General features: G+C 41.1%; 2 protein-coding genes across 2 annotated transcripts; both read left to right on the top strand.

Annotated features, from left to right (window-relative positions):
* Window positions 1-1,133: 1,133 nt before the first annotated feature.
* On the top strand, window positions 1,134-3,595 carry CKS2 (CDC28 protein kinase regulatory subunit 2). The gene is made up of 3 exons (XM_088519931.1): window positions 1,134-1,220; window positions 2,087-2,214; window positions 3,194-3,595. Exons 1-3 carry the CDS (start codon window positions 1,162-1,164, stop codon window positions 3,247-3,249), a joined length of 243 nt encoding a protein of 80 aa, XP_088376057.1. The 5' UTR covers window positions 1,134-1,161; the 3' UTR covers window positions 3,250-3,595.
* Window positions 3,596-5,085: 1,490 nt separating this feature from the next.
* SECISBP2 (SECIS binding protein 2) lies at window positions 5,086-27,429 on the top strand. The gene is made up of 17 exons (XM_088519939.1): window positions 5,086-5,222; window positions 6,713-6,905; window positions 7,882-8,011; window positions 8,365-8,594; window positions 9,651-9,738; window positions 11,414-11,559; window positions 12,139-12,294; window positions 15,122-15,223; window positions 16,346-16,465; window positions 17,750-17,882; window positions 20,546-20,715; window positions 22,281-22,419; window positions 22,652-22,799; window positions 24,482-24,702; window positions 25,408-25,562; window positions 26,326-26,524; window positions 27,315-27,429. Exons 1-17 carry the CDS (start codon window positions 5,086-5,088, stop codon window positions 27,422-27,424), a joined length of 2,577 nt encoding a protein of 858 aa, XP_088376065.1. The 3' UTR covers window positions 27,425-27,429.

Raw genomic sequence — 27,429 nt, 5'->3', positions numbered from 1 at the left:
ACCCAAGGCCAGGGGGTTGTTGCAGCCAGGAAGTACTATTGGAATTTGGAAAAGCGCAGAATTCAGGATTTACCTATTCAAAATGTCTCATGTTAAAAGTAACATTCAAAACCTAGAAAACGCAACCTGTAGTGAAATTCTGACAAGTTGCCGATTTTACCAAACGTATTAATTACGCTGTTTTCCTGGCACCCAGAATCCTATTCCCACTCTTCAGCGTAAGTGGGAACCTGCTACAGAAGCCACATGGCTGCAACAGTCCATGCTCCATCATACTTATTTTCAGCAGCCTGACTTATTAACATGCACCAGGGGCCAACACAAAAGAAGCATGCAGAACACCCCAACTGTCCCTCAGCAGTCTCTGCACTACAACAATAATTTCCTGTAAACGCAGCCATGAAGCAGCAGCCACTGCCTAACAACGTCAGAAGCACAGATGTGTTTACATGGAAACAGCCAGTGCTCAGTACACCCAGAGTTCGTAACCCGACTAGGCCCCTGGGGACGTAACCTGGAGCTGACCCAGGGAGCAGTGTATACATTTAACATAACCGTCAGCTTTATTAGTACGTCATGGTAGGCTCCCTCCGCTGAGCAACCTGCACCGGTCAGCCCTGCAGAGCAAAGGCTGCCATCCCAATAGCGTAGAGCAACAGCGCTACCAACGGCCTCAACGGCCTCAACGGCCCCAACGGCCCTACCCCCGCGCACACCGCGACGAGGGGCTCTAGAAACTGCTGGAACCGCCCGCGGCGCTGCTCGCCGCCCCGCCCGCGGCTGCATCTGGCCAATCAGGGCGCCGCCGGGGCTCACGCGGGGCGCCGTTGCCGTGGCAACACCGCGGCACCGCCCCGCACCCATGTTGGGGCTACCGCGCGCGCGCCGCCGCCGCGCCGCTTCCCAACCGTCGCCTCGTGACGCAACGAGGACGGTGCCTCACGTGGATTGGTGGAGAGGCGAGAGGGCGGGGCGGCCGCGGCTGTGCTGCGCGCCATTGGCTAACCCGCCCACCAATGAGCACGACCTTGGCCGATTCAAACGGAGCGGGGCGCGGCGGAGTCGTTAGTCTGCACTGCCGCCCGGGAGTGAGCGAGGGGAGCGTGTGCTCAGCCGTTACTGCGCCCAGCCGTTACTGCGCCGCGACCGCTGCCTCGCACCATGGCTCACAAGCAAATCTACTACTCGGACAAGTACTTCGACGAGCAGTACGAGTACCGGTACGCGGTGGCTCCCGACCGGGAACGCTGGGGGCGGCTGGCGGGGATCGCGGCCGTGGGGCCGTAGGAGCGGATGCCGCTGTCGGCCGCCTCCGAGGGCGACAACGTCAGCTCTGGTCGGGGAGCGCCTAAAGAGGAGAGGGCGGCCAGGGCGAGGCCCGCTGGGCACCGCGGCGGGGTTGTGACTGGGGCGGTGGCCGCGTGGCGGCGGCTCCGGTGGCGGCGCGATCGCTCCTGGGGCCCGGGCGTTCAGAGGCGCCTGTGGAGCTGCATGTAGCACCTTCCAATGCCTCACTACCTGATGCTGTTCAGACTCTGTATCTTGGGATTACTTGAAATTGTTGCTATCAAACAGCTTTTGCTCATCTCAGTGTGTAGAAATGCAGTGTCAGTTAATCAATTGACTTTTAACAGGTTTTGTGTCTCTCCTTAGCAGGCAGATCATGCTTTTAAGTGCAGTTAATGTTCTGTGCTTTCTAACCACCATCACCTTAATCTTCTAGGATGGAAAACACACTAGTGACTGCAAAATACTAACAGGAGCGATCTTATCAATCGCTCTAAAAGTGCAAAGTTCATAAACCTCAAATCACCCTAGCAGCCAAGGGCATGTGTACCTCTGTAAAAGCAGGGCAATTATGGTATGCAAGGGAATGACTTCCACTTCAGGAAGTAGGAAGGTGGAATGTTTTGCAGGCAGTCAATTTCCTGATGCAAGCCGATTAAATTTATTGGTAGTACTTACCAGCACGCAAAGCTAGGGAGGATGCTGATATTCATAACTGAACTTGCTAAACTATCTTTCAGTAGAGTTATGTACAGGCTTTGAGTTATGTAATGTGAGAATAACTACTAAACTTCTACAGACATGTGATGCTGCCAAGAGAACTTTCAAAGCAAGTACCAAAAACCCATCTGATGTCTGAAGAGGAATGGAGACGACTTGGTGTTCAGCAAAGCCTTGGCTGGGTTCACTATATGATACATGAACCAGGTGAGCACAGATGAACAAAGGAGGCTAAAATAGCAACTGCTTGCCTAGAACTGAATGTTGGAGTGTATAACTGCTTTTGCACCAAATCCATTTGAAACTTCCTAGGAGATGTTTACATTCCTCTTTATCTGCTTGCTATTTCAACTGCTTGGGAAAGCAGCAGCTTTTAGACTAAACTTTCCTCTCTCACTCCCAGAACTGGTCAGTAAAAATAGTGGCCATTTCTGGGTACCTATCGTCTCATACAAAATGTGCTAGATATGATTTTCCTACATCTGATTATAAGCATAGCTTGTATTGATTTCCATTAATATCTTGGTGATGGCCTCAAACTTTATACAGCTGCATATTTTTATCACAAAACAGTAGGTTTTCACATCAACAAGACCCTGTTGGATGCTCTCCTAGACGAGTTCCCATGTGAATACTGGGAAAAGTCTCCAGCATAGTTGGAGCTCTACAGGGCAGCTAAAAGCTACACTAAAGTCAGAGTCTTTCAATTAATGGGGTTTGAAACTCTAAAACATAGGGTTACTATAGGGTATTAAAAAGTCATTCAAGATAACATTGAAACAGACAATGTGAGCTGCCTATGTTAACATAACTAAAATAGGTTTTGTAGGTGCTTCATAGCAAGAATGTATCCAATCAGGCCATTATCATTAGCTTGTTATGGCAATAAAGCCCATTAAAGAGTTTAGTATGCAGAGCCAGAATTAGTACACGACCTCTGTGTCTTTCCCGCCCCTTCTGTCTTCCTACTGTAAATACCTCAAATTTAGGGGACTGCCAAGTTGAGTATAAAAGTTTTGTTTAAGATTACTGGAAAGTGGTTCTTGAACATGGGGACCTGTCTTATTTCTTACTCTGTTTTGTGTCTGACTGTAAGCTACAGTTGTTGTTCAAGCTCTTTTGAATGGATGTCCTTGCTATCAGGACTTAGGAACAGACTAATGCTTGCTCAATTTTGTTTCCACAGAGCCACACATTCTTCTTTTCAGAAGACCTCTTCCAAAGGATGAGCAAAAAGAGTGACCTTCTAGAAATCTTCTTCTAAATCTTCTTCTGGAACTTTATGTATATGACTGTATATATGTTGGTAGTATTCAGTGAATACTTGAAAATGTACAAAACATACATCCAATACCTGTGCATGAGCTGTATTATTCACAGCAACAAAGCTCAGTCAAATGCAATTCCAAGTAGGCTGCTATGGTGTTCAAAGATTAATGAAAATTTCTTTACTGTTAATGTATGTGCCTATTTGACTTTTGATTTTTTTTTCCTCAGTTTATTAAAGTTTACCTGTTGCATGTTCTGAATAGATGATCACTTTTTCTGTGTGTTCAGTAACTCTTACACTGAGCTTTTCTGCTAAACAGTGTAGTGTGTTCAGATCAATGAGTCACTCTTTCAGTAATAGGCAGGAAGAAATAAACTATTTTAATGTTGTATCTTACCTGAGTGTCTGAAATTTCATTAACTGGACAAAATGAGTATCATCTCTCATAATGCTGGAGGGGATAGGTGCTCACCTCAGAACTTGGGGGGGGGGTGGGGAGAGGAGTTATCTTGTTTCTTAACAAGAACTGTTTTGCTCCATGCTTCTGGGTTTCTGACCCTCACCTGAACTGAAAGCAGCTTCTACACCTGCTTCCAGCTAATACAACACTTGTGGTAACAATATATTTGAATAAGTGGTGGCATGCTGCTTAGGGGGAGACAATACTCAGATGTAGCCTCTGGGGCTACCCCATAGCCCCAGGGGTGACTACCCTGTACGCACCCCGTAGCCCCAGGGGTGACTACCCTGTACGCACCCCGTAGCCCTCCGGTGCGTCAACCGGCCTGCGCTGGGGCTCGGCGCACGGCGCCGTTACCGGCTGCAGGCGGGTGAAGCCGCCGGCTCCCCGCGGGCCCCGCCCCTTCCCCCGGGGCTCCGTCCGGCCCCGCCTCCCCGCGCGCTGCCCGTGACGTCGCGGCGCTGGGGGCGGCGGCGCGGCCGACATGTCGGAGCGGCGCGCGGCGCGCGGCGGCGGCGGCAGCGAGGTAGGGCCGGCCGCGGCTCCCGCCCTCCGCGCGGGGGGCACCCGCGCCCGCGCGGCCCCCACAGCCCCTCGGCGCCCCCGCGCGCTGCGCCCGGGCCCTCTCCCGCCGCGGCGGTGCCCCGCGCTGCCAGACGGCCTCGAGTGCCCCAAGTGCGGGTCCCAAAATGGGCAAAAACTGCCCTGTAGCGCAGCAGCGCCGCTGAAACGTGGTAAAAATGCTGTAAAATGTAAAAATGGGTCGCTGTGTGTGCTGGGCTTAGCGAATGGTGCAGCCTGTGCATCTTGAGAATCCTTTCGATGGCCCCTCTTAGAAGGCTACTCGTTTCGAGCTGATGGTAGTTCAGAACAAGCGGGAAAGGAGTGTGAATAGATCTGTGGTGCATCAGAAGTGTTACAAGGGGGCCTAATTTAATGTGCGTTTCACGCAGGCTCACAAACTGGTCTGCACAAAGCCTTTCTGAATGCTTCCAGGACTTGGTCTTACAGCACTGTTAGCTGCACGTTTCTGTTTATGCTGTTATGGTATAAAATGACAACTGTTGTTCTGGAGGTCCCTGCCGGCTGCGTCAGGCAGGCTCCTGCAGCTATCGTGACAGGGCTCTGTGGTGTTTCATGTTGAAGGTGGGCAATGAGGAGAACACTTTTCCAGAGCAGTCAAATTTTCCCTTTTCCTCCATATCATTTCTGTGAACTCTGTCTAGTTCTGCATGTTTTGTTAGAAGAACTAACCCTTTCCCAAGCCCGCTAGGGTGAGTATTTTTCACTTACAACGCTGACCTCGAGACACACGTAGCCGAACTGAAGCGCTCGTGTTTCCTAGGGCATGAGGCTGTCGGCAGAGGTCCAGCCGTTTGTGCCCAAGCGCGCCCCGGTGCCGTGGCCAGAGCCCTCCGCCGCCTGCGTCCTTCCCGGCTACCTCACGACGTGCTACCCTTTCGTTCAGGAGCCGCCCGTGGATAAGTATGGGGACCTTCGCGCTCCCGTTTCGGGGGGTGTTTTCATCTTTCCAGTGTCTCACGTTGAATGTGCGGTTGAAGCTGTGATATGTTAATGTTCTGGTGGTAGAAGCGCTCATGCGGGATTTTGGTGTTTTTTGCGTTTCTGCTTTTCGAGCCTCCATCTGGTCCCTGCTGGTCCTCTTGCTTACAGGGGCCTGGGCTGTTACTCAGCATTAAAGCAAGTAAGGGAAAGTGGTATTGTTGTTCAACAGCCGATCTGGCCATTTGGATTTGGGAGGGAGTTAAGTTCCGTCCTTGGATGACAAAACAGTTATGACAACGCTGTGGTAAATACGGCTGTGTTTTTAAAAGGAAGAGTGAGATTCCGCCAAAAAAGTTCCTCTTACTGTAAAGCATTTAAATAACGTGTGGGCTTTTTTTCTACATCTCCTTCCCCTCTTATTCCCAAGCCTCCTCGCCACAACAGGAATTTCATTAACTGTCTTGAGGGGCCTAAATCTTTTTCTTATGAGGTCTAGAAAGAGGCCTTCAGCATAGATTTATAAACATATTGTAAACTCTGCAGCAATCTAGAAATAAAGTATACATAACAGGATAAGCAGTAACTAAGTTTTGTAAGAACCTTGACATGTTCCATAGTTCTGTGGAACACTAAACAATGGATTCATTTTGCAATTACAGCAAAGTTATTGCAGTGTCCTTAGAAATTCAGTTAGAGCCTTAGAGAACATAGTTGTCATAATCTTTCTTAGTACCTCAACCATTTTATGCAACAGGGATTTTCAGTATTTTCAACTCGTTTTGCTTTGTAGTTTAAATTTGTCAGTGAGGCGAGTATGGCCAGATCTACGGTATTCTTTAGCATGGAAAAAATAAAATCCAGCTGACAGCACCAGTATTGCCTTGCTGGGGTTGAACCATGGTTATCATTTTAGCTCAGACGTGTTATATTTCTTTTATAAAAATTAGTTGCGACTTTTTCAAGTTCAGAGGTTTCCTTGTTTGTTAATCAGTTTTGGACCTCAGTGTACGCTTTCTGCAGAAAGCATAGAAGAAATTTGGAAGAGAACTTTTGAGTTTTTACTTTTAAAGAAAAAGGCAGGCTGCAGACATGCTGTATTTTCATAAACTGTGATGGCCAAGTGCAGCTCTGCTTTTGGCAGTTTTATAATTCTGTATGGTATTTCAGCCTTGTACCTTGTAGTGTGCTGTCCTCTTACTTTGATACTGAGGCATTTTAAGGCAGGTTTTATTACTACTTAGTATTTCTGTTTTTTTCCAGTCAAATATGTAATGCATGTACGTCATTGCATGTGCCTTTGGTTTGTTTCGCAAGAAGAAGGCTACCAAAATAAGTAGAATGTCCGTATTCCTGCACAGAAAGGGGGCTTGTCAATGTAATGCAGAAGTGTTTATCTATACAACGACTAATGTATATGAAGGTTTGTCCCGTGGCTTCTCATGTCTTTCCTTGTGTCACTCACATAGCAGAGTCCTGGCAGATCCTAAGCTCAGTGAATACTCCAGCTGCTCTTACACGCCTGATGTTGTTTCAAATGTGTATCCAGCAGCAAGCTCACAATATCATTCCAATAATTCAGCATACTATAACAATTCTGGAAGCATCAGTGAATCTACTGAACAAACATATCCGATCAGGCCAGAAAGTAGAAATGTTTCAAAGGTAAGCAAATATACTATTTCAAAAAAATAAAATTAAGACATTCTTATTTTAAGTCAGTAGTTCTAAATGTTGTGTTCATTTTTGAAGTGAATATTCACTTTCTGTTCTTGCAGTAAAAAAGTAACATTTAACAAGGGTGGTAGTATTAATACGTTCAACTGCAGATCTCAGCAAAGTTTTTGGAATTCTATAATTTGAGCAATTACGGTTTTTCACGCAGGATATTTGGAAAATGAAGAACTGGTATTTTCTTTCTCAGAGTAGAATAGAGATAAAAAAAATGAACATGTATTTGTGACTGCACTTTACCTCATTCAGGGCCTTTTTCAGACCCTGTGCCAACCCCAGTAAGCTGAGTTAGAGAGACCCAATGGCTGTAATCAGCTAAGCATCTGATTAGTGATACAGGTCATCATATGGACAAATACCTGAGGAGAGAATGTAAAGAGGATGGCCAAACTCTTCCCAGGGGTGGCCGGTGACAGGACAAGGGGTAATGGGTACAAATTGAAGCACAGGAAGTTCCATCTCCACATGAGGAAGAACTTCTTTCCTGTGAGGGTGACAGAGCCCTGGAACAGGCTGCCCAGAGAGGTTGTGGAGTCTCCTTCTCTGGAGATCTTCAAACCTGCCTGGATGCCACCCTGTGCCACGTGCTCTGGGTGTCCCTGATGGAGCAGGGGGGTTGGACTAGGTGATCTCCAGAGGTCCCTTCCAACCTCAGCCAGACTGTGATTCTGTGATTCTCTGGTCTGGTGTGATTTTAAGTGTGTGCCCATTTCAGGATAACTAACTGTCTCTTCTGTTTTTCATTAGTTATTGATGGTTGTAGTGTACTGATTGTTTATGGTGTATTAACTTAAAGTTCAAACTCCAGGTGCAGTTAGTTAACTGTAACTCGAGTTATACTAGGGCAATTTTGATGGTTTGACAAAGCACAAATAAAATCAACTAAATATGTCACAAGTATTTGCAGCAGAGGAGGTCTAAAGAGGGTGAGAAAAAATCAGTCAAGAAAAGGCATGATGGAGATGGCTCCTCTGGCAGAATTGTGAACAAGACATCTTTCCAGACCTCTGCATGCAGCAGATATCCCTTGAAACCAGGTACAAATGTGTTGTTTGGTTGCAAATATAGAGAGCAGATGCAAAATTGATTGTGCTATAGCCTCCATTTTGTGACCATGTTCCTCAATATGTAATAGTTAAGGAGAAGTCTCTTTCTGACTGATAACAAAGAATATAATAACCAACACCTGATATTGCAATTTCTGTGGATTCAGTGTTGTTTATGCATCTTATTTGTAATAGCTATGTTTTCTTTTTTGTCTTTTTTCGTAGGAAGGCAGAATAGCCATAGTTCTTATGTTACTGTGGTTATGTAGTGGGGTGCTGTAAGACATGCAATAGAATTGATCACAGACAAGTTGTGTTGCTTTGACTTTCTGTACTTTATTCAGACAGGTTCAGTAGAGCTACAAACAGGAAGATAACACAAACTCCAAAGTCGGAGAGTCTTCCTGAATCTGCCTTTGAAGCTCCTGTTTTGGATTTCTCCAAATCACAGTGTTTGGGAAGCAGTGAAGTGGATGTACAGTGTAGAAATGTGTCAGTTTATTCAGCAGAAAATAACACGATGTGCCTTAGTCAACCACTGAAAATGCAGACGTCTCCTTTGTTCAACACAGAGGTTAGCTGATGTTTTCATGGTATGAAGCTCATAAAGACAAAACTTGTATAAAGTTCAAGAAGTTATTTATGTGTTCTCTGTGGTAATTTAATGCCTGTTTAAGCATCTCATGAGGAAGCTTCCTATCCCAAGGTATTACATTTCTTTCTGCTGATGGTGGTGCCAGTGCTTTCCATTCCTTCTTTTTCTCACTGTTCTGTCCCTGACTACACTGGCGGTAGATAGCAGAAAGCCCTATGCTGTTAAGAGTATAGACAGGTACTGCTGAGGCTTAGACTTCCAGTTTGCCTGTACAGAGCACATATATTCCTCGAGGTTTCTTGAGGGCTTTTTGATGTGTATTCCTTGTGGAAGTAATATGTAAACAGCCATTTATCCAACAATCTTAACAGAATCAAAAAAAAAAAAGATTTTTGTGTCTGTGATATTGATCTTAATTGCTGTTTGCTAGAGGATAAAGGATGAAAGTAAGAAAGTGAGTTTCTGAAAGAGGGGAGGGGATGCAGTTAAGACATACTAAGCCTAGCTTAATTCTTCTTGTTGATTTCCTTGTTTCCCTAGTTGTTACTAAGTACAGTACTAATCCGTTCAGCAGCATGTCAGCTGTATCAGAGCTTTCAAATATGTTTAAAGATAACATATTTTTTCCAGTCTTGCCATTCAGTGGAAATGTTGGTGATGGAAAAAAGTACCTTTTTGCTGACACTGCCATTCTCCTTTTCATTGCTAGTTTGAATTTGATGATGGACTTGTTTTTAATGTTTTCAAAAAGTTAAAGCTTTCTTGTTTGTTCTTAGATTTGTAGTTTGAGTGCTGCTGTGAAATATAAGCAGGCATCATCTCGCTTGTATAGCAGTAAGCAGTCATCTACTTGCATTTTAGAATGTTACAGGGTCCAAATAGTCCCAGTAAGCAGAACAACAACAGCAAAAAGGGTTATAAAATTCCCTACACCTCGGTCTGTATATGGATTTTTTTATGAATATGTATTTCAGTCAACTTAGGGCACTGCTTATATTCCTATTTTTTTATGATATATAACCATCTGTTTTATAGGAAGATATTCCTGTGGAAAGCAAAGCTCCATCAAAAATTTTATATGAAACAGTAGCCAGCTTAGTCCCGTCTTCATTTGATGGTAGAGGTAAGTACAACAGACATAAATTATTTCCCTGTATTTGAACTATTTGTCTGTTATTAATTTGGAAAAATAAAAGTTTTGGGAGAGCTGTTGATGAATAACAAAAGAATTAAGGAATAAGCTCGTTACAGAAAAAAATAAAATAGAAAACAGCCCCAACCCTTATTTGGGGTCCTTTTACCAAATCAAGCTGAGTGTAACTCTTTCTTTGCAATACCAGGGCAATGTGAATAGGTTTTATAATTCAAAACATTTTAAAATTTTTTAATATAACTTTTTTTTTGAAATGCTAACAGATAATGATGAAAAGAATTCAAATGAGCAGTTATATAAATTTAGTCTTCAAGAGCAATGGCAAAATATATTGGAAACAAGTATTGGAATAAATTCAAATTTTCTTGTATTTTCATTAATATGCAAGTTGATCATGTGCTATGCAGTGTGCACCATTTTAATTCGACCAATTTTAAGTAATACAAAGCTTCATCAGTTTCTTTCAAATGAGATAGTCCCTTATGGCTCACTCTTACTTGTAGATTTCATTAACAAATCAGAACTTTGATTGTCCTATTTTTCTCAGTGGTCTAATTGGTGCTCAAGGGCTAATGCTGCTGCAGTTGCCTCCTGCATTGATTATGAGGAGAGAGGGTAATGCCTATTGATTTACTGAAAGTCGGTTGAGTCTTTTTCAGATTTTTTTCAGGAATAAGCAAGGTAAGTATTTGGTCATTCTGGGTAGATTTGCTTTAAATAGCTGAAGGTTTGGTAGGTATGTGTTTTTATTCTGTGGCATGTTATTTTTATCAAGATTGTTAAAAAGAGAAGATTGCAATGGAGTACTGTGATATTCCATGTATGTGCTGAAATGTCCTGCTTGTTTTTGCTTACCTGAGTTGTGGCTGTGAGGATGTAGAGGTGTTTGCTTGTTTTTTTTTTTGTTTTTAATAGCCACAAAAATATCAAGTAGCTAGTTTTGAGTAAATATTTAAATGTAATTGAGTTACCCAAGTCCAAAATTGTGTGAATTGTCAGCAAGACTCATCCTGGAGCCATCAAATGCGTTATGCACTGAAGCTATCTACATGCCAGTCCATGTACTTTTGTGCATGCACCGAACTGCACCAGTCTGGACAGTTCAGTGTTTATCTTCCCTCCGACTGCTATAAGGATTCAAAAATGACAGGCTGATCTGCTTAAGTACATTGAAAAGCCTACTAATTATAAGATTTTTTTTTCCAGAAGTTTTGATGTCATCTGGTATTTTTTCCCCCAAGTGCAGTCCTCCTGAGTTCTTATTTCATAAAATAAAATAGCTGCAGTGTTTGTTTTCTCAGTAAGGTTTCTCTCATTCTTAGGGAACTTAGATTTTGCTCAGTATTTGTTGTGTGCTAAGAATATTTACAAGTATTCATTAAAAATACCAACATGTCTGAATGGTAGTGTGAATAAAGCTCTTGCACACTAAAGCACATATGAAAACATCTAAGCTTATATTCTAAAAAAAAGTCTGGAGAAATTAAACGTGCCAGTAAGCATCTTATTTCACTCCTTGCGAGGAAAGAACATGGCTCTCTACTATCCTTGATGGTACTTTATTCATTTCTTACTGATCCTTTGCTTCTGAATCTCTGAGAAGTATTTTTTTTGACATCTTTGGATATGACTTTTTATGCAACAGCACTTCCTCAAACATCTGCAGATGGTTCTGCTCAGCCGCATGTGTCTTGGGCCATGGTTCTTTCCCAGCCCCCGAAGAAAATTGTATCGTCACCAGCATCTGAAGGTCTTTCCAGAAGCAAAGGGAAGCAGGATAGTCAGGCAAAGGTACTTGAGAATTGTCTACTCTAAACTCATTTCTGCTACTGTGTAATGGTGTCTCTTGACATGATTTATTACCATTTTTGCTAGATTCCATATGCTCTGTACGCAGAGCCCACCTCCATGGTAGCTTTTAAGAACTATCTAAAATTACCTTGTATACATTAGAACTTTGTGTAGTGAAAAAGAGTAACAAGACAATGCAGCTGCAGCAACACTAACTTTCAAAATGGGTGATTCGAATATATTATGTTTAAGCTGGACTTTTTTTTCAAATTTTTTCAAATTTTCAGAACCAGACAGGAAACATGGAAATGTACTCTTATTATGGGAAATCCTAATAGTGTAGATGTGCTCTGATAACTGTGCAGTCTTCTTCAGTTCAAGGGTTCTTGCATTAGCCGTGAATTTATGATAGATCTTGAATTCTCCTTTCTACTTAGTGTCCTAGCATAAGTTAACTAAGATAGGCTTTAGTTGTGTGAGTTGGGTCACTTGTGTTTAGTTTGAATTTGCTTTTACTTTTATTTTCATATTGAAATAAATAAATTTATGCTGTCACTCCTTATGATCTTTTGTCTACAGTCAGAAACCAGAAATGATGCTAGTGAAACTGAGCCTGAAGAAGGATCAGAAAAGAAGAAAAAAAAGAAGAAAAAGAAAAAGAAACCTAAATCATCGCCTGAAGTAGAAAAACCTCAAACTGAAACTGCTGCAGTGCAGGAACCACCAAGGATTGAGGTACAGTAGAAAGGTGGTGGCGATTGTGATTGTATTTATTATTCTTTCAGGCACAGCATATGAAACGGAAGGCCAAATGTTTACCCAACTTTCTGCATATTCAAACTCAATTCTTTTTGTAGAGGGGCTGTTCCAGTTAAGATGTGTTATCAGAACTTTGTCAGAATTTAGAGGTAAAGAAGAGACAATCCTTTTGATTTACCAAGGACTCAGTGAGCAGACAGGAGATCAGTAGGGGCACATGGAAATCAACAGACAGAAAAGACTCGAGAACAAATTTGGAGTGATTTATCTTAAGTGTCTGGATGTTAACAGTTTCTGAAAAAAAGTAATTTTGTGTTCTGGGTACCACACTGATGCCATGGTTTTAAAAAATGTGGTGCTAATAAGCTTTAAATGTGGCAGGAGTTTTATGAAGTGTAGTTGTTACTGATTGTTTTCATCTCTGATTGGAGCATTTTAGTCACTATTTGCAGGGTTTTTTTCTACTCAATTTAGTCACAGTATGTGTACTAGCATTTTGATACTTCTGTGTATCAGTATCCTGAATGCTTTAGAGTCTCCCACACTGGAGAATTGCTGTGTGGTCTGTGGTTAGGTCTCCTGGTCTCTCATAACCTGTGATAACTGGCTGGGTGGACGATGGGGGAGCCGTGGATGTTGTCTGCCTTGATCTCAGCAAGGCTACTGACACCGTCTCCCAAAATATCCTCGTGGGGAAGCTGAGGAAGAGAGGATTGGTAAGCAGACAGCAAGGTGCATTGAGAACTGGCTGAAAGGTTGTGGCCAGTGGTGCAAAGTCTGGTTGGAGGCCTATAGCTAGCAGTGTCTCCTGGGGTTGATGCTTGGTCCAGTTCTGTTCAAGTTACTCATCAGGGGCCTGAGTGGAGGGGCAGGGTGCACCCCCAGCAAGTCTGGTGACGATGCAAAGCTGCATGTGGTGTCTCCTTCCTTGGCAGGATACTCAAAAGATGTCTGGATGCGATCCTGTGCCCAAGGTTGTGTCCTCTGCTATGTGCAGAACTTTACCAGAGCAATAAGTTATATTGCTTGCTAGTTTTTTTAAAAACCTCGATTTATAGAACCTGCTACAGAGCGTGAAGTGATGTATGTGAGGCAGGATAATCCTGACTGTATGTACGCAGTGACAGCTCTGAACTAGATATTTGCCTTCAGGAAAGAGGTTCTGAAGTTGCTATTGATAATTAGGTCAGTATTGATAGCACTGATCAGACGGGCAGACAGTGTTAGGAATTACTAGAAAAGTAGAAAAGAAAGTGGGAGATATTACGACCCGATAAAAATCTGGGACGTGCCTGATCTAACTGAAGTGTGGGTTCTGTTTTCTTGTCTGTTCCCCACTCCTTGAAATTATGTATGTATGGATACACTGAAAAAGACAGAGGGAATGTTCCAGGAATGATCAAAGGTGTGAAACACTTTCAGTATCAGGAAAGGCTGAATAAACCAGGGCTTGGCATTCTGTAAAATAGATGACTAAGAATCAGAAGTGACAAGAAAGTAAAAGTAAGTTATTTTTCTTGTAAACTTGTTTGATGTCCTCTGGTTGTTCCAGGTAATGAGAACAAATAAAAGGAGGTGTTTTATCACACTAAGTGCTAGATAGAATCATAGAATCACAGAATCATAGAATGCTTAGGGTTGGAAGGGACCTCTAGAGATCATCTAGTCCAACCCCCCTGCACACGCAGGGACACCTAGAGCACGTGGCACAGGACTGCGTCCAAGCGGGTTTGGAAGATCTCCAGAGAAGGAGATTCCACAAGCTCTCTGGGCAGCCTGTTCCAGTGCTCCATCTTACTTTTTGTTGCAAATAATGGAAATTTATGTGAATTCGAAAAGTGATTGAGCAAGTTGATTTTTTTTTCCCCTGAGTGCTTTTTACATGTAGGTAGTACCTCTGGTTCAAGAAGTCCCTAAGGTGGAAGGGTATGTTTGTAAATTAATTTTTCCTTTCTTGAATTTTTCTTTTGGTAGACTTAAAAGCTTCTTTCCAAAGCAGGATATTGAGCTAAGATATGACTGCTCTGATGTTGTCTGCTTTTATAGGGGACTTGATTAGTGCAGCGTAATTAAGTGCAGATTTTGGGCTCCACAAGAAGCGTTGGTATGTTCCGTGGTATTGTATCACAGCTAAGAAGCACAGGGAGAAACACTCAAGAACCCTGAGGGCTAAACAGAACTGCTTGCTGAGGTGGCGAGCTGCCACCAGGTGGCCAGTGCGCAGCAAGCTCCTGTGCGTCTGGTTTAGCAAATCCATCATTTGGGCAGTGTCTCCACTGTGAGCAGAATTGACTCATATATCCAAGTGTACAGAGTCGCTTGACTGAGTATATGAAAATACTGTGGAATACAGAGAACTCCATAACTGAGTTACGACCCTTTTGCCTGCTCTTTGGTTCTTCACTGCTCCCATGTTTAAGGCAAGATTGCGCAGCTGGAGACTATTCTGCAGAAACAGGGGAAGTGGTTTACAGGGCTTTTAAATGGTCTGAAAAACACTCCTTTAGGAGCCATATAAGTCTAGTTATTTGCATTAGCTGACAGCAGTAACAAGCTGCTGTTGGAAGCATTTTTCAGTAACTCTTTCACCCCTGAATCAGATGCTGCTGCTGACTCATAGGTGCCTCAATCCCTGTAGACCTGATTACAGTTGATGGCAGACTCAGCTTCATTAATTTTTGTTGTATAAAACAAGATAAGTGTTTGACAAAGAGCAGGGAGCAAAACATTTAAACATAGGAAACCTCAGTTTTAGAGACTTGAACTTGCTAGTGCTTATAGAAAGTATCTTTTGTTTATTTAGGATGCTGAAGAATTTCCTGATCTAGCAGCTGCTTCTGATAGGAAAAACAGAGTGGGATCTCAGATGTCATCATTTTCTCCTGCTGTTAGAAAGCAGTCTGAAGTAAGTAATTTTAGAGTTTTATTTGAATATTCATTGCAAGTTTTAAATGAAACTAAAAAGTGGAATTCATCTGGCTAATGTCGGTGCTGGTGGTGTGGGACTGTGCCCATGCCAGTCACCATAGGTACTCAGTGGACAGTGAGGAGCTAGGCAGGGTGGTCTTTTCCCACCCCATCCCGAAGGAGGTGCTGGTTTGGTCTGTGAGCTGCCTCCTGAGCTCTGAACAGCTGACTCATATGTAGGCTCCTGCGCTGTTGGCACCTGAAGTTAGGTGAAATGAAGTCTTTTTCTGTGGTTTGTCTTCCTACAGGTAATGTTTTGGTTTAATTTTGCATTTCATAATTACATTGTGTATATAATTATGTTTCCACGGTATCTGAACAGTGTAACATTTCAATGTCAAAATGTACAAGACCTTGAATCTGACACTGAATCATTGAATCCATCCCAAATGCAAGCTGTTACATTAAAACTAACCTAAAGCTGTGCATGTTTAAACAGAGGGGAAAAAAAAAACTCCACCGAAGAGTTATCCAAGAGAATCCAAGCTTTTTTCTTTGTTCTTTTTTTTTTTTCTCATATGAATGTTATTTTTCACTGTGAGCATTAGTGGTTTAAAAATAATTAAAAAAAAAAGTGCCCTTGCTTTGTTTGGAGCAATAAATTGCATTGGCGGGGAGGAATGAGCAGGAAAAGATAAACTGATTGCTCAAACCAGCTTTTCTATAAAAGAAAGTGTAGGGCAGACCTGCACTTTTTAGCTTTGTAAGCTTCTTGAAATGTACATCTATCATACAGACCTGCTATCATTAAGACACACCGTTCTGCAATAAATATTTGAAGAGCAAGCTGCTTGCTGTTTGTTTGTTTGTTTGTTTTTTCCACCGCAGTATGAGGAAAGGAAGAAAAACCTGAGTTCACTAATCAGTACAGTGCTCAGTAAGCAGATGTATTTGTAGAAGAATCTTGTTTCTCACTATTTCAGATCTAAATCGTAGCTTTACACCCCCTTTACTGTAAATAGCCTGACTAATTATGTCTGAATTCAGATGTGTCTTTTCTTTCTCGTTTTATGTATGTCTTTAAATATTTTCTCTTCCTTCTTGTCCCTGAATTTCAAAGGGTGATCTTCCTGAAGAGTCCTGTGATAGTCGTTCTTCCAAGCTGGATGGAATACCCAGAGTTGATGGAATATCTGGGAAGCAAACTACATCTGTTGCATTAGAAAAAAAGAAAATGCAGGTAAACTAAATTCGTGTTTAAAAAGAAGTTGGCAACCCAGAATAGCAAAGGACACTAACGTATTTAAATGTAAGACTTAAGTCTGGCTGTATGCCTACTTTGTCACAAAATAGGACAAATTCCTAAAATTCCTCTCCACAAAGTGACAAATTCCTCTTGTTTGTGAGCACTCAGTGGTAGTAACTGTTAGGTCCCAATTTCAGCATTGCTGTTTTCGAGAAAGAATATTAGCTTTCCATTAATATATGCATGTTTCAGGTATCAGGAATTATTGTTTCATCTGTCTTACCTGACCATGATGTAAGTCCCAACTGATTGTCTTTAGAGTTGGCAATCACTTAAGTGGCCACTAGGTTGGCTCTCATTTAGATAAGAAGTTCCGCTTAGCTTGGGGGAAAGGAGGAAGAAATGGAGCAACACTGAGGTTGCTCATAAGGGAGAGGTGAGTATGTAGTTCCATGTGGATGACTAGGTGGTTGCACAGCACTGATGCAAGGTGAGGTCCTGGGCTCAGGAGGAAGTCACATCCCTTAACTGCATTGTGACAGAAGCTGCAAGAAAGCTGCAGGGCTTCTAAGAGTACAACGTCTGTGAGTCATTTCCTTAGCACATTCTGCTGTAGTAGGTTACCCCTTCTTAGTCTTTGTGAGACTGCATTTCTAATAACATGAATGTTCTTGTCTTAACTCCTAGCCTGAAATTTGACACCATTATAATCTGAATCATTGAATGCGATACCAAGCATGAGAAACTTACTTTAACCTTTCCTTCAAAGCAAACAGGGAGGTTACTATTAGTTTTACCAGGAGGTGGTGCTTAAATGAAGATCTAATGACCTCTCTTTTTAAAAAGACACGAAAGCAAATACGTATGTATCACAATCATGTGCCCTGGAAGATTTACAGAGTCCCCAAGATTCTTCTGTAGTTTTAACACAACTCTGCAATTCTATTAAGACTTCTTTACTTTTTCCAAGATAAGTGGCAGCTGGGTCAGAGTAAGAGCCTGACATGAAGCAGCTGTTTTTAAGAAAGACTTGACATTCTTATGCTTTTTCCCAGTAGCCATTTTTTTCCCAAAAGCAATTCAAATAATTTGTTGCTGTTTTTTTTATTATTTGCATTAAATTTAAGTATATATAAATATCAAAATACTTTTATTTTAATTAAGTTGAAAATAGAATAAATTCTTAACAAAGATACTAAGAATATATTATATATCTTGTGAAATAGTCTTTTACATTCTGAAATTGAGGATGTTCCTAATATGTACTGAACTTGTTAGGAAGCAAGCAAGAGCAGTGGTAAGAAGAGTCAAGTTCCTGTGCAGTTGGACTTGGGTGGCATGTTGGCAGTCTTGGAGCAGAAACAGCAAACGGGGAAGTCAAAACAGTCTTCTAAACCTGTGGTGCTTTCAGGTATTGGCTATGTTTAAATCTCCTTTCTTACTAAAAGCATTGCTTTTAAGTGTTCAAACCTTACCTCTAGCCCAGTTTCTTACATGGGATGATCTCTGAATACGCAGCATGAAGCCTGGTTAACATGATAGAGAAGAAAACCAAGTTTAAAAAAGGCATGAAGAACTGAAGGATAGAAAGTTCTTCAGCACAATGACTCCTCTCTTAAATTTGAGAGGTGACTGAAAGTTAACCCACGAGGAAAACATGTATGGTTTTAGAGGTTTTCAACATGTGTTAAATGAATGTGCTTCTGCTGCAGTGTGAACCTGCAAAAAAAGGATCTGTTTTTACCCGGATCATTTCCGTGATTTAGATTGTGCAGTCTAGCGAATAGTTGTGCTAGCAAAACTGAAAATCTCATTTTGCTGTGTCAGTAACAAATATCTTTTTAAGTTCCCGTTTGCTGAAGGCCCCTACAGCTGTAACTTCAGACAAAAAGCACCTTTGCAGACACGGGGGTTACAGGAGACACAGCCCAAACCGGAAGATGAATTCTGTGGTGGCTGAAAGCACTGAAACAACTGCAGTTTGACAAAATTCCAGTTTATTTTTTTGGTGGATTGGATCTGTCAAACTTTGTGCAAATAGCTTGAGCAAATATCTTGAGTAAGTAGCTCGAGTGTCTTTTGTATTAGAATTCAAAACTTAGTCTTGGCTGTGTTGGTAGAATCCATTTTCGAAATGAAACATGATATTTGCTAGATTTTAATAACAAAACTTTACTTCCTATTTTGGTAGTCTGGAAAAAAGCTAATCACAGAAACATTCAATACACAATCTTTAGTTTAATAGTTGTCTGAGTTTTTAAGGAAAAAGCAGAAAATACTGAGCATCAGTGAGACTTGCCTTGGCTGAAGGAATTTGTAAGATGCTTTTTTTCTTATCATTCTTTTTTTTCTGCAAATAAAAAAAAATGCATTTTTTTTTAAATTGGAGTCAGTCAAGTTTAGAGCTGCAGAGGTGCCAGCATCCAGTATTTAAAATTATGCAGTGCATATATTGGCAAAATGACTGGGGAATAGAAGTTTATGGGTCAAAATATCTGGTTTCTAATATTAAGTTGCTCAAATCTGGAAGTGCTGGACAAGAGGAATTGATGTGTCATGTTGACATCCTGGAATTGTAAGGTAGTTGTTATCTCAGCTTTATATTTTATAATATTCAGTGCACACATTAAAATCCATGTATACCTAAATGTAAGTTTGGCTTATGAAATGACATTGTGCTGACCTGCATATTCAGAAAGGTAAAAAAGTGGACTGGAAAGGTAAGGAATGTGACTGCAGATGAAGTTACTTCCTTCCACCTAGCACTTCATTTAGTAAATAATGTATGGATAGAACAGCAGCTTAGAGCACTAGTTATATGAATTGAGATTGAATTTTGGAAAGCATCAGTCATGCATGGTGACATAAACTGTAGAAGCCATCAAGTTCAGGAACACAAGAGCTGTGTGAATTTGAAGTGAACAAGTGATATACATAGTGAGAGAAATGCAGGGTGCTTAAGAGATATATACTTCTGTATGGCTTCAGATCCAGTTCAGTTATGATTCTTCTCTTTAGCAACCTGTGGTCATATCCTTCATGACAGCTGTGGCAGTGCTCTCAATATATTTCTTTCAGTGAACTAAAATAGAACTAAGTTGCACTGTAGCAGTTTTAAGAAGTAGCCTGTTTCTACCACACGTGTTATTGGAGGATCAACATATAAATACTTCAGAAGCACTAAGTGAAGATGGCTTAAGACAAACTGCCAGGGCACTTGCGTGTTTTCTGGGGGGATGAGTCAGTCTTGTTCCTCTCTTACGTCATCCTGTTCAATTAATTGCTGATGTAACTTCACTTACGTTGCAGGTAGCAGACCTTTGACAAAGAGCACCCTCTTGAAAGCTTAATTCTTATAGAGAGTGAGATGAAAATGGATCCTGGTTGTTAGGATGTCAGATAAGGGCTTGGAAGTTCCAAGTTCAGTGTCTTGGCCAGTCATTAAAGCTTCAGTGTCTTAAGCCCTGTGTAAAATGCAAGTAAAATAGATCTAACTTCTAAGAACTTTGTTGATAAGCAAATAAGATTTAGCAAGAGCTTTACACTGCTCATTACTCATCTGCAAATGATGTCACCCAACTTTAAGGAAATGAAACAAATGGTAGGAGTTAATGTTTCAGATTATTTGTAGCAATTAAGTCAAAAATCTCTAGTGCTGGAACTCAGTGTGTATCTCAACACGGAGCAGAATCTGATTGTAGTAGAGGAAATGGCACTAATAGATGCAGTGGAAAATGGAGATTCCTGAATGTTTACCACAGTGCACAAGGCTACTTCTGCCAAGGTACACTACAAAGTGTTTTGCCAGATACTGCTTTTGATATTGAGGGGTAGAGCTCATGATTCCTGTAGTATGCTACTGGTAGAGGCACTAATTCGTCATGAACTTGGAAGGGAACAAAGATTATCTTCAATAAAGAATTCTATTTAATGGTACAGGATTGCTTATGAACACTCTAAGCACAACACAAAACTACGGTGTTTATACTTGTCCTAACTCAGTTATTGAACTTAAACTCCAGTTTTGGTTTAGGTGTGTTACAGTTGTCTCATGCAGATTTTCTTTTGTTTCAGTTGGTGGTGCCATACCACTGCTTTCTAAAGAACCTGCTGCAGCAACAAAAAATCACCGATCAAACCAAGGAAAGATGCCTCATAACCCTTTGGATTCCAGCGCCCCTTTGGTAAAGAAGGGAAAGCAGAGGGAAGTCCCTAAAGCAAAGAGGCCAACCGCTCTTAAAAAGGTGCTCCTGTTTTTACCAGACCTAGCATAAAAAGGCTAATGTAATTTTAGTAATCTTCTCTGAGTCTGTCTGTACCTGTTAGTATCAGGATCTCCATCTTGACTTTCACTTGTCTATAAATTCAACTTCAGCTTGTTTAAAAAAAAATAGAAGGAAGAGGAGGAGTCTTACCCAAAGGCTTAACAATTCTGCTCAGTATGTATTTGCTCACTTAAGTCACTTGGCAGCTCCAGGACAGCCAATACAAAAGTGTGTTCAAATTGTTGGTATAGGGGGACAGCCAAAGAAACCTGCTTAGGTTTGGATGAGATGTGCTTGTTTGCAGGGCTTGGGAGAATGGAAAAAGGGAGGTAGTACGTAATGTATCTGTGCTCTTCCAAGCCAGAACGTCAGCTGATTCTCCAGCAACTAATGTTAGATGAACCTGAAGGTTTCTCTGATCTCTACCTCCTTGCCTATTCATGCTTCTTCCTGTCACGTCTTCTATGCAGAGGATTTTGAGGTACCATTGATTTCATATCTAGCAGTTTTCTTTCCCTAGTGGTAACACTCCATCACTAGATCAGTTTGGGTCTAGAATTACTCTTACAAACCTAGCGAAGGTGATTTAATGGTCATTCTGTGCTGAATTTGAGGATTGAGCAACATAAACTGTAACAAATTCTGAGGGTTTGTGCATTTTGTCTATTCTATCTTCACGCCGTGAATTCTGCAAAGTAAGTTTGAGAAAGGAAAGGTATATAACATCTGTATTCCTCGCAGCTTATGAAGCTTATTTTTGTTTTGTGTTCTTTGGTAAATGCAGATGGGCAAATTTACCTTTGTGGTTATATTCTGTGGTGTGGTGCCTTGCAAGGTTTGGGCAGATGAGCTGAACCAGCAGCTGTGTACGCCGTAAGAGCTTCTTAGCCAGTTAAAAAGGCAGAGAAGGAAGATGGCTTTCGAGAGATTGATAATTACTTTACCTACACTATCATTCTGGTCCAGCAAATGTCCTACTCTCCTTCCTTCTGCTATAAAGATTAACTCTCTTTTGTATTTTTTTTCCTTTTCTTCAATCGATTCAGTGCAGACTGAGGCTGGCTTTTGTACAAGGGAGTAAGTGGGAAAGAGTAAAGCCTTAGTTAAGCAAACTGTAATGTATGTGATAAAGGACTGTGCCTACTTATATATGTACCTATGTGCTTGAGTACTTGGCTGATCTGCTACAAATTGGCAGTCTGAAGAGGAAGGGTAAAGAGAGAAACCCTTTCATCTGCTTCTCTGCACTAAAGCAGTTTTTTGCTTTAACATTATCTTGGCTCCTGTAGTTGAAGGCTAGAAAAGATCTTCTCCCTCTGGGCACTGGTAGTCAGGAAATTTTTTTTTTGATGTATTTCTAGGGAATGTACTGTCTCTGGGATGATATTTTAAGGAACTGTGATTTGTGATTAAATTACAAAAATAAATTGTAAACTTTGAATGACAGTGCAAAAATTTCATTATGTATGGTCTGTATGTAAGTGCCTGGAGAGAGAAATTGCTTTGTTCTCAGTGTGACATTGAATTGATTTTTTTTTTTTTAGATTATTTTAAAAGAAAGGGAACAGCGAAAACAGCAGCACCTGTTAGAACAGACAGCAGTGCCAAAAGATGGAGATAAGATTTGTCAGACTGCAGAAAATACTACTGAAGATGAAACACTTCCACAGGATAGCCAAACAGGTACTTTTTGAAGAGAAAGCTATAATACAGTGGGAGTGAGCAATGAGCTGCCTTCTAAAATGTAGACCAAAATACTGCTAAATGTAAACTGGAACTTTAGAATTTTCCAAGATACAGTGTGGGCTTATTGGGAGTCTAGAACACATCAAAGCCAATATTCTGTGGATTTTCTCAGTATTATTCCCAAGTTTTCTGTCATTTAATTGAGATATCTTTTACTTACCCATGGTAGCTGTTCCTGCCACGCAAGTTGCTGTGGCTCAGAATGACGCTGGAGGGTGTCTGGAGGGTCCAGGAATCAAGGATTCTACAGAAAGCTCTACAGCTTCAAAACAGCTGAACTCCAATCTTCCAAAAATCCACAGTAGGAGATTTAGAGAGTAAGTTTTGATTTTTACTGCTCTCTCTTTTTCTGCAGTGCCACAAGATAACGAAGTTGCCTTCCAACTTAGTTGGATTCTGTGCAACTTAAGCTTCTAAATTCTGGTTCCTGTTTTTCTGTAAATTGGCACATGGAAGTAGAGGTTAAATCTAGTTATGTTGTTGTAATGCTTCCTTACTTACAAATACGAGTTCTTTGAAGACAAGACATTTCTTAGAGGCTATAGAAGGAAAAGGAGCTTCTCTTCATGTGTAAATACCTGGTGTTAAGTAAATGGAAGCTCAGTATAAAATTCAAGACAAAAGACTAGAAAACTGTAATTATCTTAGTGTATTCTTTGGTTCTAACCTGCCAAGCCATATGACAAAATTGCAAAGAATGAGACTAATCAGATGAAATTTTCATGCTACGGCTAGGCAGAGAAATAAAAGGAAGATTTATGAGTTACTTTGTACAAACACTTAAATTTCTAAAAACAGAACTAACGTACACGTATTTTCCTATAAAAAGAAAAACATATTCACTGCTATGTTTGAAGAGGTCAGAGATCCTGCATAGCAGTCCTGACATTTCATAACAGTTATTTGTTTAAGCAATGCTTTAACTTTTTGATTTTCCTCCTGCAAAGACACCACTGACCTTTTCTGCAGTTCATGTTCACAGTAAATGCTTTGATATAGCCATTCTTTTCTCGCTATGTGTTAGCTCTAATTTAACTTTTAATTGCATTAAACATTACTTAATTTGCATCTGTGCAACAGTATTTTGCTAAAGGCCCTGTTTGGATTAAGTAGGTACTGGGGGACTCAACCCTGGCTTTTGTAGATTGTAAAATATTCATCAAAGTTTAGAATATCGCATATCCTTAGATTAGTCTTCAGTAGTTTTCAGTATTTTAGTAGATTTGTCTCTGAGACTTAATGAAACAAATTTCAAATAGTTAATAAGGCACTCCTGAAAGTGAAGTGAAATTCTGAAATATTTGCTTCTCCTTTATATCCTGGGTGGATGTTGGACTTTGTCTTCACAACCTAATGTGAATTTACTACTTTGACACATGTCTGGTGATTTTGTGCAGTTGAGTTACCTTTTAATTTGTACTGAACAACTGATTTGTGTAGAAGATACACTTGGGGAAAAGTTAATTTGGAACCCGAATGTTTCCCAAGAAATGGTAAGATAACGGATCTGTTTTTTATCCTTTCTTTATGAAAACCACGAGGTGTGGTCTCACGCTCGCAGGTAAGTGACATGTAACAGAAGAGAAAAAATACAAATCTGTGAAGGGAGAATTGATTCAGATTTGCCATCTTTATTGCAAGTAGCTGTGTATTTATAGAAACGATGTCTTGGTTTGTTTGCCTTACTTTGATTTGAATAGATCAGGAATGTCCCCAGAAAACTGCTTGAATATTAAAAAAAGGTGGGGGGGAAGTGGAGGGAAGGGTTGTGCATGGGGGGAGATTAGGATGTGGTTATGGGAGGGAGAGGAGAGGGTTAATATGAGCCATGTATTATAAGTAACAAACCTTTCTGCAATTTCTCTGTCACTGAAAAAATTTGAATTTCCATTTTCTTGTACATAGCAAGTATGTTTGGAGTGGGAATAGAGGCAAAATATATATATATATATTTGTAATTTCAGAGTTTTTAACATTTAATTGATTTTTTTTCTCACAGTTATTGCAGCCAGGTACTTAGTAAAGAGGTTGATAGCTGTGTGACGGATCTCTTGAAAGAACTGGTTCGTTTCCAAGATCGCTTGTATCAGAAAGACCCAGTAAAGGCCAAGATAAAACGCCGGCTTGTGATGGGGCTCAGAGAAGTTTTGAAATACTTGCGGCTGAAAAAGCTGAAGTGTGTCATCATCTCTCCTAACTGTGAAAAGATTCAGTCAAAGGGTAATGCTTGCTTAATGTCACCTGGGTTTGCTTAGTAGAAGCAATGTAAACGAGCAGACGGTAACACTGCGGCAGCACCCTTGTTACCGGAGGGCCTTATCCGGAGCAGCCTGTGGAACCCAGCCCTGTGGAGGGCCCTTCCCTCTCGTGTGGGGAGCTGTTGGGAGTGGGGCTCCATGCCCCCTGCCCCGCAGCGCGGCTGCGCAGCCGCCGGTGCTGGCACCGCGGGGAGGACACGGCGGCTGCCAGGGGCATCGCCAGCCGCTTCGGGGAGGACGTAGGTCTGGCAATAGGTGATCGCTGATATTTTGTTTACAGTTGGCTTTAGTAACTCTTGTCAGTGCTTTCTGCTAACTTTTAAGTAATTTCTTAGCATGCAGGACTATTTTATACCAGACTTGTTTCTCTGCCTAGGTTTGCAATGCTCTGACAGTGAACAGTGTTAAAATTTACAACAGTAAATCCTGTTGTCTCTTACGTAGATATGAACAAAATATGGAGTAGTATTCTCTTTTAGAAAAGGAGATTGTCAGATCTTTTTCTGAGCTCCGTGTATTTGTTTTTATAAATCTTAAAAATGGCCTCACAAATCTTTCAGGGCCCTTGTAATCTCATTTTTGTAGTCTTTTGAGAGTACTGCCTTGCAGTTGTGATCAGCTTGATAGTGTGTGTCTGTCTTTTTGCTCATTTTGTGGTCTGCTCCAGGTGGGCTGGATGAGACTCTGCACAACATCATCGACTGTGCCTGTGAACAAAACATCCCCTTTGTCTTCGCGCTGAACCGCAAGGCCCTGGGCCGCTGCGTGAATAAAGCAGTGCCTGTGAGCGTGGTGGGGATTTTCAGCTATGATGGGGCTCAGGTGGGTTGCAGACATGTATGTTCATGTTTTCCTTCAGCTTTACTTTATACTGGTTGAAAAGAATACTGTTTAAATTATGACCTTGCGTTTGGGTTGTTTTGCTTTAGCACACAAGCTGTAGAATGCACATCATGAGCTTGTAAAAAAACTTGGTTCAAAATGTGCAGTTGCTCAGTACTGTTCAAATAAGCAGTTTGGCCTCCTCTTCCTGGCTCAGTCTCCATCTAGAGCTCTTTCCTGAAATTTTCCGTCAAAGAGAAGTGGTGTTTTTGTAAATGCTTAGTTTGTTTTTAATATCTATAAATACTTGCCTCGTGTGGAGTTCTAGCATTCTGGTAGCCCATGGATGCTAAGGCCAAAGTGAATAAGGAAGATAATTTTAAAGATCACCCTCTTCTGGTTAGCTGATTACCTGTTTGAATGAAACTTCAGGATAATGAGCTCATCTTGAAAAGGGATGTACTAATTAGAAAACTGTTTCAAATGTAGCAGCACACACTTGCGTGAACAAAGCTACCTGAGTTGTAAAATTTTCTCATTTTCTCATTTATGATGCTGCAGCAACATATCCCGAGGCACATTTTCCTTTCACTCTTATTTAAAAACATGCTTTGGGTTTCAGTTACATCATTTACCATGAGGCTTTCTCTGTTGCTCACTTGTATCCGTAAATGTAAATGCTCTGCATAAGGAATAGATTTTCATGGTGATGTTAAAACTTACTCTATGATTGGATTTCAACTAGTGTTTTACATCTCTATAGGACCATTTTCACAGAATGGTACAGCTGACCACAGAGGCCAGGAAAGCCTATAAAGATATGGTAGCAGCTTTAGAGGAAGAAGCTGAAGGACTAAGTGAAAAAGCCTCCAGCATCTCAACCACTGAGTATGGAAAAAACGGCTCATCAGAAACCAGTAAAGCATCTCCCAGAGAATCTGATGAGGATGTTCCAAATTATAGTGAGTATTTACTGACTTACTTTTGTTTCAATTTTTATTTCACATCCAAGTTCTCTTCTAATGCACCATTTTCGCTGAAACAAATGGCACTTGGCATGTATGTAGTTAGTAAAGGAAGAACTCTACTTTTCTGTGATTTTGTTTGCTTATTTTCTTCCTAATTTTATACATCTGTGGTCAGCTCTTTGCCAAGAAACTCTTAAGAGAAAATTGTTTTCTCAAATCCCCTGATGGCAAGTGCCACACACTGCTTTTCCTGAGGAGGCTTCAGAGCAACTCCTCATTATTTCCTTAAAAAAAAAAAAAAAAATCTAAGTATTCTTCTAGAACTACACATTTGAGCATTATGTTGGAGTTAAGTTTTGTACTGAAGCTTGTTTGAAATGCATCTTCCTGTCCAAAAGTGTTCATGTTATGTAAGGGCTTTGCACTTTCAGGAGCACATACTTCCAAGTGCTGCTAATGCAGTCACCAAACAGGTATCACCGATACTGGACAACTTAATTTTTTTGGAAGTTTTGGAATATTTTTAGTTTTTGAAAGACAGCTCCTCCATCAAAAAGTTCCTTGAGTAGGAGGCCTTGCTTGACAAGGAAGTTGGACCAAAGGACCTCATTGGTTACCCATTCTCAGTCTAATGTTGCACGTGATTGATAGGTCTTTCTATCTGTGTCAACTTTCCTCAGCACTTACTTTGAGGAGGAAGTAGAGAATCAGTGTGACTTTTCATTTTAAGTTTTTCCTTGGATATTATGTTGTAACTTTTTTTTTTCATTCTAATATTCTGTAGTTAAAATCTGGAAAAAAAAGCTTGAAGAAGAGTATAACCCATACGCCCTGGAATTGGAAAAGAGTGCAACCACTGACGTGCTGGCATTGAATTCAGAAGAGCAGCAGTAAATCCA

Source organism: Tinamus guttatus, unplaced genomic scaffold, assembly GCF_059628265.1.
Source record: "Tinamus guttatus ecotype Peru unplaced genomic scaffold, ASM5962826v1 Tinamus_guttatus_pri_ptg000076l, whole genome shotgun sequence".
Classification (NCBI taxonomy): Eukaryota; Metazoa; Chordata; class Aves; order Tinamiformes; family Tinamidae; genus Tinamus; species Tinamus guttatus.
This window is presented reverse-complemented; position numbering and strand designations above follow the sequence as displayed.